The 12370-nt window shown below is 46.1% G+C and overlaps 1 protein-coding gene and 1 pseudogene across 4 annotated transcripts in view; both read right to left on the bottom strand.

Moving 5' to 3' along the window:
• Positions 1-12370, bottom strand: part of LOC127001088 (tyrosine-protein phosphatase non-receptor type 22-like) — a 95579-nt gene that overhangs the window by 65708 nt on the left and 17501 nt on the right. For 2 of the 4 annotated variants that reach the window (XM_050865263.1, XM_050865261.1), the window contains exons 5-6: positions 3851-4001; positions 2020-2228 (exon numbers count right to left, since the gene is read on the bottom strand). In XM_050865263.1, the coding sequence (XP_050721220.1) occupies positions 2020-2228; positions 3851-4001 (360 nt within the window). Of the gene's footprint in view, positions 1-624; positions 753-2019; positions 2229-3850; positions 4002-12370 lie in introns of all 4 variants that reach the window. The other 2 variants (XM_050865264.1, XM_050865262.1) reach the window with 2 other exon arrangements.
• LOC127001412 (U2 spliceosomal RNA) lies at positions 4424-4508 on the bottom strand (annotated as a pseudogene).

Genomic DNA, 12370 nt, shown 5'->3' with positions numbered 1-12370 from the left:
GGTGGGGAGCTTATGGCAGGGGAGGAAGGGGTAGGGAGGCAAGGATGGGGAGCTTATGGTATGGGAGGAAAAGACATATTCCCTTGAGGTCAGTTCCAGCAATGTTACAAGCTCTCCCTTCCTTGGCCATTCCCTTGAGGTCAGTTCCAGCAATGTTACAAGCCCTCCCTTCCATGGCCATTCCCTTGAGGTCAGTTCCAGCAATGTTACAAGCCCTCCCTTCCTTGGCCATTCCCTTGAGGTCAGTTCCAGCAATGTTACCAGCCCTCCCTTCCTTGGCCATTCCCTTGAGGTCAGTTCGAACACCATGACATGCCTGGCAGTGTCTCACCTTTCATGTGAGTGTAGCAGATAAGGGAGTCAGTCTGGGTGGCGGCGACGCTGGGGGCCGTGGTGGAGGCTGGCACTGGCTTGGCACTCTCGTCTGGAAAGAGAATGGGTGTCGCTGAATGCCGAACTATAGAATGAAAAGGAGGAAAATAAATAAATGATAATAATAATAATAGTAAGCTCACCCTGTTTTTCTGGCCTAAGGTGCAGCTCCTCATGGTCGTTCTCCTTCTCCCTTAGGATGAGTGGCTTGCCGTCACTGGCGATGTTCTCGTAGGGGTGCACAGCGATCACCTTGAGCCTCTCTTTGAACAGCTCTCGGACAGCCCGGTGCAGGAGGATGTACTGCTCCCGCGTCTGTACCATGGCTGCCGACGCATCTCCTTCACCTGCCCAAAGAGGTTGAGGTTCTCGGTCAGCCGCTGTCATGGGGGGAAGAGGAGGATTAGGAGAAAGATGAGGAAAATGGTAAAGGAGGAGGAGGAGATGAAAAAGAAAAGGAAGAAGATGATGAAGAAGTAGTAGCAGTAGTAGTAGTAGTAGGAGTAGTAGTAATAGTAATAGTAGAGGTAGTAGTAGTAGTAGTAGTAGTAGTAGTAGTAGTAGTAGTAGAGGTAGTAGTAGTAGCTAGTAGTAGTAGTAGTAGTAGTAGTAGTAGTAGTAGTAGGAGGAGGAGGAGGAGGAGGAGGAAGAAGAAGAGGAGGAGGGGAGGAGGAGAGAGCCTTGATCACCATTGCCAATAAAAATAATAATAATAATAATAATAATAATAATAATAATAATAAAAAAAATAGAGGTATAGCAAGGTTAAAAGTGCAAGGAGGAGGAGGAGGAGGAGGAGGAGGAAGAGGAGAAGAAGGAGGAGGAGGAGGAGAAGAACTAACCTTACTTAACCATACATAACCATACATCAACAAAACATCCCCCCATACTGACTCCAGCTAACCTAACTTAACCATACATAACCATACATCAACAAAACATCCCCCCATACTGACTCCAGCTAACCTAACTTAACCATACATAACCATACATCAACAAAACATCCCCCCATACTGACTCCAGCTAACCTTACTTAACCATACATAACCATACATCAACAAAACATCCCCCCATACTGACTCAAGCTAACCCAACTTAACCATACATAACCATACATCAAAAAAACATCACCCCATACTGACTCCAGCTAACCTAACTTAACCATACATAACCATACATCAACAAAACATCCCCCCATACTGACTCCAGCTAACCTAACTTAACCATACATAACCATACATCAACAAAACATCCCCCCATACTGACTCCAGCTAACCTAACTCAACCATACATAACCATACATCAACAAAACATCTCCCCATACTGACTCCAGCTAACCTAACTTAACCATACATAACCATACATCAACAAAACATCCCCCCATACTGACTCCAGCTAACCTAACTTAACCATACATAACCATACATCAACAAATCATCTCCCCATGCTGACTACAGCTAACCTCACTTAACCATACATAACCATACATCAACAAAACATCCCCCATACTGACTCCAGCTAACCTCACTTAACCATACACAACCATACATCAACAAAACATCTCCCCATACTGACTCCAGCTAACCTAACTTAACCATATATAACAATACATAACCATACATAAATATACCCTGCCCCCCTACTGACCCCAGCCCTGAGGAGCCCCCACACGTAGTCAATGGCACAGATGGTTCCCGTTCTCCCACACCCCGCCGAGCAGTGGACCAGGACAGGCAGGGTCTCGGAGGCCTGGCAGTCTCGCACCAGCCGCACCATGTCCAGGAGGGGCCGCACCGTCTCTGGCACCCCATGGTCAGGCCACAGCACGTAATGGAACTGGCAGATGGTGCGCTCCTCTGTGATGGAGGGTGGGATGTGTGTGTGTGTCAGGGCAGAGAAGTGACCAAGTGAAAAAAAAGAAATATTAAAGTGATTGAAATGGACTGAAAAGAATGATAAAAATGTTGTTTACTTTCTCTTTCCTTCCTTACCTATCAAGAGCCCTCCCTTCCCTTCCTTACCTATCAACAGCCCTCCCTTCCCTTCCTTACCTATCAAGAGCCCTCCCTTCCCTTCCTTACCTATCAAGAGCCCTCCCTTCCCTTCCTTACCTATCAAGACCCCTCCCTTCCCTTCCTTACATATCAAGACCCCTCCCTTCCCTTCCCTTCCTTACATATCAACAGCCCTCCCTTGTCTTCCTTACATCTCAACAGCCCTCCCTTCCCTTCCTTACCTATCAACAGCCCTCCCTTCCCTTCCTTACCTATCAACAGCCCTCCCTTCCCTTCCTTACCTATCAACAGCCCTCCCTTCCCTTCCTTACATATCAACAGCCCTCCCTTCCCTTCCTTACCTATCAACAGCCCTCCCTTCCCTTCCTTACATATCAACAGCCCTCCCTTCCCTTCCCTTCCTTACCTATCAAGAGCCCTCCCTTCCCTTCCTTACATATCAACAGCCCTCCCTTCCCTTCCTTACATATCAACAGCCCTCCCTTCCCTTCCCTTCCTTACATATCAACAGCCCTCCCTTCCCTTCCTTACATATCAACAGCCCTCCCTTCCTTCCTTCCCATATCAACAGCCCTCCCTTCCTTCCCTTCCTTTCATAGCCACAGCCCTCCCTTCCCTTCCTTACATATCAACAGCCCTCCCTTCCCTTCCCTTCCTTACATATCAACAGCCCTCCCTTGTCTTCCTTACATCTCAACAGCCCTCCCTTCCCTTCCCTTCCTTACATATCAACAGCCCTCCCTTCCCTTCCCTTCCTTACATCTCAACATCCCTCCCTTCCTTCCTTACATATCAACACCCCACCCATCCCTTCCCTTCCTTACATAACAACAGCCCTCCTTCCTTCCTTCCTTACATATCAACAGCCCTCCTTCCCTTCCTTACATATCAACAGCCCTCCCTTGTCTTCCTTACATCTCAACAGCCCTCCCTTCCCTTCCTTACATATCAACAGCCCTCCCTTCCCTTCCTTACATATCAACAGCCCTCCCTTCCCTTCCTTACATATCAACAGCCCTCCCTTGTCTTCCTTACATCTCAACAGCCCTCCCTTCCCTTCCTTACATATCAACATCCCTCCCTTCCTTTCCTTTCCCTTCCTTACCTATCAAGACCCCTACCTTCCCTTCCTTACATATCAACAGCCCTCCCTTGCCTTCTCTTCCCTTCCCTTCCTTACTTGCAAACACCCCTCCCTTTCCTTCCTTACCTATTAAGAACCCTCCCATCCTTTCCTTACATATCAACAGCCCTCCCTTGCCTTCTCTACCCTTCCCTTCCCTTCCTTACCTATCAAGACCCCTCCCTTCCCTTCCTTACATATCAACAGCCCTCCCTTCCCTTCCTTTCCCTACATACCAAAGCCTCTCCCTTGCCTTCCCTTTCTTTCCCTTCCTATACCTCCAGCTTCTGCCAACACCTCCACCCCCTCCACCACCATCACCACCTCCACCTCCACTCACCAGAATTGCCTCCGTCAGTGATGTAGTTGATCTTGAGAGTTCTCACGATGAAGTCCGGGCAGACCTGGCGAGCCTTGGCGAAGGAAACGGTGATGTTGCCAAACTGACGCTCCTCCCCCTGCACGTTGACCCAGTAACACTCACACTTGTGCTGCCGGGGGGTCAAGGGAGGTCAGCAGGGCTCAGTATAGGTATTCATTATTTTTTTTTTTTTTTTTACAGTAAAGGAAGTATATAACAAAAATAAAGAAAAAAATAAAAAGACAGGAGTTGAGAATTTTCACACTTGTGCTGCTGAGGTCAAAGGAGGTCAGTATCAACTTCATTTATTTTACTTTTTTATTTACAGTAAAGTAACAAAAATAAAGAAAAATAAAGAAAAAAAGAAAAAAAGCAGGGGTTGAGAATTTTCACACTTGTGCTGCTGAGGTCAAGGGAGGTCAGTATTGACTTCATTTTTTTTTTTTTTTTTTACAGTAAAGGAAGTAACAAAAAGAGAGACAGAGACTGAGAGAGACAGAGACAGACAGAGACTGAGACAGACAGACACACAGAGCAAGAGAGAGCGAGAGAGAGAGATCTTTTTCTTTTTTTTTAATATTAAGCTGATAAGAACAGATACTACACTTTGATCTTAGCCAAAAGGCTGAGAAGCAAGAGAGAGAGAGAGAGAGAGAGAGAGAGAGAGAGAGAGAGAGAGAGAGAGAGAGAGAGAGAGTTCCTTTCCATAATGATCTCCCCTCCTCCTCCTCCTCCTCCTCCTTCCCCATCCTCCTCTCCTCCCTCCTTCCTTAAAATATCCTGCATATGTGAAGAAGAATGAAAGGAAGAAAAAAAGAAAGAAAGTGAAAGAGAGAAAGCAAGAAAGAAATAAGGAAATAAAGAAAGAGAGAAGGAGAATGAAAAAGAAAGAAAGGGAGAGAGAAAGAAAAGAAATCAAGAATGAAATAAAGAAATATGGAGAGAAAGAAAGAGAGAAGGAAGGAGAAAAAGAAAAAAGAAAGAGAGAGGAAGAATGTGAGAAAGAAAGAAAGAAAGCAAAATAAAGAGAGACAGAAAGACAAAAGAAAGATAAACAAATGAAAGAGAAATAAATAAATAAAGGAGAAACAGAGAAGAAAAAAAGGGAAAGAAAGAAAGAAAGGAAGAAAAAGTAAAAATGAAAGATAAAAAGATAAAAGAAGAATAATGAAAGAAAGAGAAAAAGGAGAAAGAAAGAGAAACAAAGAAAGTAAAGCGAAAGAAAGATAGAGAAAGAAAGAGGAAGAAAAGAGACAAGAATAAAGGAGAAAGAGAGAGGAAGAATGAAAGAGAAAGAAAGGAGAAAGAGAAAGCAAGTAAGAAAGAAGAAAGAAAGAAAGAGAGTAAGACAAGAAGAGTAATAAAGGAAGGAATAGAGAAAGAGTAAGATAATTGTCTCTGCTAATCCTCCCCAAACACCTGCAGCTCTTCATTCATCACTTCCTCCCTCCCTCCCAAATCACTACTTCTGAGATGCTAACGTGTCAATTTTGTTTTCCCGGCTCCCGCAGCACTACGAGGCTCAATCCGTGCCCGGCCATAGCACTTAAAGGGTTAAATAACAGTTTGTTTGCCATCAGTTACCTTCTCATTATGTAGTATGTTAAAATGAGTAATAATACTAATAAACAACACAAGGAAAACAGTGAGGCTCAGCCATGTAGCAGTGACTGGCCAAATTTGTGGCTTTACCGTGTAGCAGCGACGGGCCAAATTTGTGGCTTTACCGTGTAGCAGCGACGGGCCAAATTTGTGGCTTTACCGTGTAGCAGCAACAGGCCAAATTTGTTTCTTTACCGTGTAGCAGCGACAGGCCAAATTTGTGGCTTTACCGTGTAGCAGTGACTGGCCAAATTTGTTTCTTTACCGTGTAGCAGCGACAGGCCAAATTTGTGGCTTTACCGTGTAGCAGCGACGGGCCAAATTTGTGGCTTTACCGTGTAGCAGCGACGGGCCAAATTTGTGCCATGATATAAACCCCAAAAAATAGATGATACATAAACTGATCACAAATGCTTTGATATATATTATGAAATGGTTTGTGTGAGGGGTGATTTTTTTCTCATTTTTCTCGCTTAGAGGGATCACCCACCACTCTCTCTGCATGCCAAGACTACTCACTATAGTGTCCGCCGTGTCAGGTCATCCCGGGTCATGAGGAAGGTCACCCCACACACCAAGGCAATGTTCCTCAGGCCAGGCTTGTGAAGGGAACTCTTGGTCTTGCCCGCCGCCAGGGAGGGACAGAGGTGTTGAGTTTCCTCGATCACTCCACCTGGAAAGATGACCAAGCGCATGAGGTTTAGAGACAGAGAGAGAGATGGGGGTAAGGAATGGAGAGAGAGAGAGAGAGAGAGAGAGAGAGAGAGAGAGAGAGAGAGAGAGAGAGAGAGAGAGAGAGAACTAGACAGATATACAGTAAGATCTAACATTTGTGATACTTAGTCAGTTTGAGAGGAAGGATGAACATAAGATAACCTTACTCACCTACATATCTATGACAAAATGATTTTTTACTCAAAATGTTCTTGGTGAGTAAGTTTATGGGCCCAAGTGAGTAAGTTTATGGGCCCAAGTGAGTAAGTTTATGGGCCCAAGTGAGTAAGCTTATGGACCCAAGTGAGTAAGTTTATGGGCCCAAGTGAGTAAGCTTATGGACCCAAGTGAGTAAGTTTATGGGCCCAAGTGAGTAAGTTTATGGGCCCAAGTGAGTAAGTATATGGGCCCAAGTGAGTAAGTTTATGGGCCCAAGTGAGTAAATTTATGGGCCCAAGTGAGTAAGTTTATGGGCCCAAGTGAGTAAGTTTATGGGCCCAAGTGAGTAAGTTTATGGGCCCAAGTGAGTAAGTTTAAGGGCCCAAGTGAGTAAGTTTATGGGCCCAAGTGAGTAAGTTTTGGGGCCCAAGTGAGTAAGTTTATGGGCCCAAGTGAGTAAGTTTATGGGCCCAAGTGAGTAAGTTTATGGACCCAAGTGAGTAAGTTTATGGACCCAAGTGAGTAAGTTTATGGACCCAAGTGAGTAAGTTTATGGGCCCAAGTGAGTAAGTTTATGGGCCCAAGTGAGTAAGTTTTGGGGCCCAAGTGAGTAAGTTTTTGGGCCCAAGTGAGTAAGTTTATGGACCCAAGTGAGTAAGTTTATGGGCCCAAATGAGTAAGTTTATGGGCCCAAGTGAGTAAGTTTATGGGCCCAAGTGAGTAAGTTTTGGGGCCCAAGTGAGTAAGTTTTGGGGCCCAAGTGAGTAAGTTTATGGGCCCAAGTGAGTAAGTTTATGGGCCCAAGTGAGTAAGTTTATGGGCCCAAGTGAGTAAGTTTTGGGGCCCAAGTGAGTAAATTTTAGGGGCAAGGTGAGTAAATTTCTGGGCATTGGTGAGTAAGTGAGTGAGTGTCATGTGAAGTGTGGTAATAATTTGAGTGGGTGTGATGCCACAACAGTTGAGGCTGTCATTGGCCTTTACCAGGCTGGGCACACTAATAAGGAAATTTGTGGCATGAAGGAAATGAAGCTGAGAACAGTGCAAAACTTAATTCACCGCTACAGAGCTGGGAGAGTGATCAGCTGCCGCTCCTAAAAGCAGCCCGGAAAGCCTAAGAAAACGTCCAGCAGAACTAGAAACGTGTTAAGGCAACAGACTGAAGGCAATCCTTGCCTGACAGCAAAGGAATTAAAGGAACAAAACCTTCTTAGTAACGTGTCTCTCCGTACAGCACCGTGACCTTAACTACCGCCGGTGTTATCGGCCGTGGAAGAAGCCCCTCATAAATGATCGGCTGAGGAAGAGTTGGCTTCTTTTTGCCAAGAAGTATAGAGGTTGGCCTCTCGACAATTGGCGGAAAGTGCTGTGGAGTGATGCAATCAGCACCTTTTGTGTGAGTGCAGGAGGACACACCATGGCCCCGGCTCAGCAGACCCGCCGCGCTACACACAGAAGGCCACAACACACCCTCCCAGCTTAATGGTGTGGGGATGTTCTTCTCATTATAGTGTTGGGGACTTGGTAGTGTTACCGAAGAACACAACTGTGAACAAAGTGTTTTATTTTGAACTTTTAAATGACCATCTGGAGGACAGCTTTCACAAGACACAGGCTCAGATCCTCCAGCAGGATGGAGCCTCCTGCCACACAGCTCCAGATGTCACACAGTGGCTTGATGACAGCGGGATTGAGTGGATTAATGACTGGCCGGGAAATTCTCCGGACATCTCACCCATAGAAAATCTCTGGGCCATCATTAAAGGAAAGCTGAGACGCTCACGTGACACATCTGCACTCCCCAAAGTTGGAAAGTTTGGTTTAGTGGGCGCAACATCTGTGGTCATATTCCAGAGAGAGACAGAAGGGGAAGGAATTATAGGAGAAGGGAACAGATCCCAGGAGACGGGACACAGCCCCCGATTAATACCTGGTACCCATTCACTGCTGGGTGGACAGGGGCATAGGGTATCGGAAAAGCCGCCCAAATTTTTCCATTCCACCCGGGAATCAAGCCCGGGATCTCTCGGTTGTGAGCGAAGGGATGGGAAGGGAAGGGAAAGGAAGGGAAGAGCAATAAAAACACTAACTATTAAGACTTCAACAGAGGTAAAAAAAAATACCGACACCTATTGGCCAAAAAATACCTTCAAATATCTGTCAAACAATACAGGAAATCCCCGATATACGAAAGCTCGATGTACGAAAATTCGGATATACGAAAGTGAAAAATATAGGACAATTTTCGGTTCACGAAAGACATGCTTCGCATATACGAAAAGTACGACAGTTTCCGCGCCCACTGTTTCGTACCCGATGTCTATATCGGTCGCCGCGCGCCGTCAACAGCCTCACGCACACTCGCTCACTCGTGTTTTTTATCTGCCTCCATCATGGCTCCCAAGCGCCCAGTCACTTCATCCTCCTCTGAGCAGCCTCCAAAGAAAAAGCAGCACAAGATCCTGACCCTTGAGAAGAAGCTAGAGATCATCAAACGCCATGAGGAAGGCCAGGGTGTCAGTGACATCGGGCGCGCCATGGGTCTTGCACCTTCCACGGTGGGGACAGTGACAAAGAAAAAGGCCATTTACAAGAAGATGGTGACAACTGCTGCAGAATTTCCTTCAGCCTGCAGGATCACCAGAGTCAGGAGCGTCAGACTGGAGAAGATGGAGCAGTTGCTGGTGGCCTGGATAGACGACTGCAGTGCAAAGAAAATACCTATTTCGCTTGCTCTGATTCAGGAACGGGCACGCGCCCTGTGGGGAAGCATGCAGCCTGAGGACGAGGAGGCAGTGGACGACCCGGACCAGCCCGGACCTTCGTCAGGTTCGCCAGTCAGTCCAAGGGAGCTGGAGGAGTTTAAGGCCAGTCGAGGGTGGTTTGACCGCTTTCGCAAGAGGGCCGGTCTCAGCAACGTACGGCTTCAGGGAGAGGCCGCCAGCGCTGATAAAGAGGCTGCTGAAGCCTTCCCTGCCCAGTTCTTGAAGGTGATTGAGGATGGTGACTTCTCCCCAAAGCAAGTGTTCAACATTGATGAAACTGGCCTCTACTGGAAGAAGATGCCGCAAGGTGAGTACCAAAATTGAGCTTCACTGTTATTTTAGTTATTTTTGTCTTGAAACGTATTATGAAAAAAAATAGTGGTGTTGCTGCGTCCGTTGTGTTAAAATTTAACAAAAATCAGCAGTGGAGTTGTCGTGGCTTTCTGTATGGTTTAGTATTTATTGTTTGCCTATTAAAACAGTGTTTCCCAACCTGGTGGGCGCACCCTCTTACGGGCCCGTAGGAGTATGTTTCAGAGGGGGGACGGGGACATCGTGAATGCAGTCATTACCTAATGGGGGCTCTTGTGCTGAAAAGGTTGGAAATCCCTGTTTTAAAATTATATGTACAGTGGTGTTGCATCCATCATATTAGGACTTACCTAAAATACAGTGGTGTTCCCGTGACTTTCGCTATTGTTTAGTACATGTATTTATTGTTTGTCTTTAAAATTATTTAAAAATATATGTACCACAGTGGTGTTGCCGTGACTCTCTGTATTGTTTGCTTATTGTTTGTTTATTGTGGTCAAGGCTGGCCGAGATAGCAACCTCGAAACACTAGCAGTGAGCTTCAACTTTCCCTCCCATCAATGAATGCTTCGAGCGAAGCTCACTGCTAGTGTTTCGGGGTTACTATCTCGGCCAGTCTTGGCAACAGTGGGTGGACCGGCGGGAGTGTTGCCAGCTGTACAGTGATGTTCCTGTTACATTCTGTATTGTTTAGTATTTACACGTATTGTTTGTCTATAAAATTATTTAAAGAATATATGTACAGTGGTGTTACCGTGACTTTGTGTTTTGTTCTTATTGTACGCTTGTCTTTAAAATTACTTGAAAATATATAAGTTGAGTCTCCAGCAATAATGGCGCGACAATCGTGCGATCAGCTGATCAGCAGAATGGAATGTGGCACCGTCACACCCATTTAAAGCCTCTCTGCTTCGTTCCCATTCATTAGCCTACCCTTCACTCCCCTTACATCACACCATCGCACCGCGTAATCACGTTATCACACCCAGGCCTGCATAGTCCCATTGTCTGAATCAAATGTCCAACCGTGCGATCAGCTGATCAGCAGAATGGAATGTGGCACCGCCGCACCCCTTTAAACCCTCGCTGCTTCGTTCCCATTCATTCGCCTACCCTCCACTTCCCCCTACATCACATCGATCATTGCTCCACTCGTAATCACGATATCACACCCAGGTCTGCATAGTCCCATTGTCTGAATCAAATGCCAGTCGCACTTCCATCATCCTGTTATGATGTTAAAAATGTCTTTCAAATAACAACTAAAAAGTACTACAGTTAGTATTACCAGGACTACAGATACAAATTATTATTCCGTGGCAGAAACGATTGCTCAAGTTTGTGGAATATCTATCACTCGTCAATTAAGGTGAAACGAGCCGTTTAACAAACACACACACACACACACACACACACTCCATGTCCCCACTATCCCATCTGACGAGACTGCAAAATAGAGACAGTAGTCCCATTATTTATCCTTACTCAAAAGATATGCATTATTTCCTACGGTAGTATTGCAAGGTGAAAGAAGTGTGATTGAGAAAATGTGAGTGGAGGGATAGGCGAATGAATGGGAACAAGGGAGGGTGGGTTGAGACGGGTGCTGTGGTGCCACACACGTACGTACCAAAACTTAAATAAAATCAACAACGGCGTTCATGTGACACTGTATAGTTTAGTATTTATATATTTGTTTGTCTTTAATATTATTTTAAAAATATAAGTACAGTGGTGTTGCCGTGACTTTCTGTAATGTGTATTTATTGTTTGTCTTTAGAAATTATTATTTTTTAAATATATGTACAGTGGTGTTGCCGCGTCCGTCATGTCCTTATTTTTTTCCCCCTCGCTTGTTGCACAGCACCTACATATTCACCAAGGAGAGGACGGCACCTGGATTTAAGGCGGCAAAGGACCGCCTTACGTTGGCGCTTGGTGGAAATGCTGAGGGTGATGTCAAGCTGAAGCCTCTTCTAGTTTATAGCCATGAGAACCCTCGGGCACTGAAAACACTTCTAAGCCATCACTACCTGTTTACTGGAAGTCCTCCAAGAAGGCATGGGTTACAACCAGCATTTTTCACGACTATATCTACAACTACTTCTCTCCTTTCGTCTCCCGCTACACCTCCGCAAACAACCTGGCGAACAAGGCGTTGCTTCTCTTGGACAACACCAGCACACACCCCGCGATGGTCGATTGGTGTGCTAACGACAGGTGTGCTTTCTGCCCCGAACACCACATCGCTCATTCAGCCATGTGATCAGGGTTGATTTCGACATTCAAGAGTTATTACACCAGACGAGCAATGCATGCGCTGAGCGTTGCTCACAGAGACGGCATTATCGATGGTCCTCAGGCTTACTGGAAGACCTTCGATATCAAAAAGGCCGTCGAGATGATTGGCGAGGCGTGGCAGGAGATCACTCCTGTAACCATGAATGCCGTGTGGAGGAAACTATGGCCACAGGCTGTGCATAACTTCACTGGCTTTGCTGTGCCCGACACTGCCGCCCTCAGCAAGGAGATTGCTGCCTTGGCCAACGAAGCTGCCCTCGAGACGGAACGGCGGTCACAGAGGAAGACGTGCAGCAGCTCCTCAATTCTCACGACCAGGAGCTACCACCGCAAGACCTCTTGGAACTCGAGGAGACCAGGACCGATGCTGCCGACCCAGAGTCTCCCGTCCCTCCTCTGACGATCACGCAACTACAAAAGGCTTTGGAGCTCTACTGAAGCAAATGACTTTGCTCCAAATTGACCCTGATATGGACAGGAGTTTTAAAGTGCGTAGCTCTGTAAAAGGAGCCATACGGTGCTGAGGAGCTCTTGAGGTCCAAGCAAATGGAAAAGAAGCAGAAGAGAATCACAGCTTATTTCAAGCCAGCTTTAGCCCCACAGCCATCAGCAGCAGCAACACCAAGCAGTGATTAGGCAGCACGTGTCC

This window comes from Eriocheir sinensis, chromosome 20, assembly GCF_024679095.1.
Source record: "Eriocheir sinensis breed Jianghai 21 chromosome 20, ASM2467909v1, whole genome shotgun sequence".
NCBI classification, from domain to species: Eukaryota; Metazoa; Arthropoda; class Malacostraca; order Decapoda; family Varunidae; genus Eriocheir; species Eriocheir sinensis.
The sequence above is the reverse complement of the archived record's forward strand: the minus strand, read 5'-3'. Positions and strand labels throughout refer to the sequence as shown.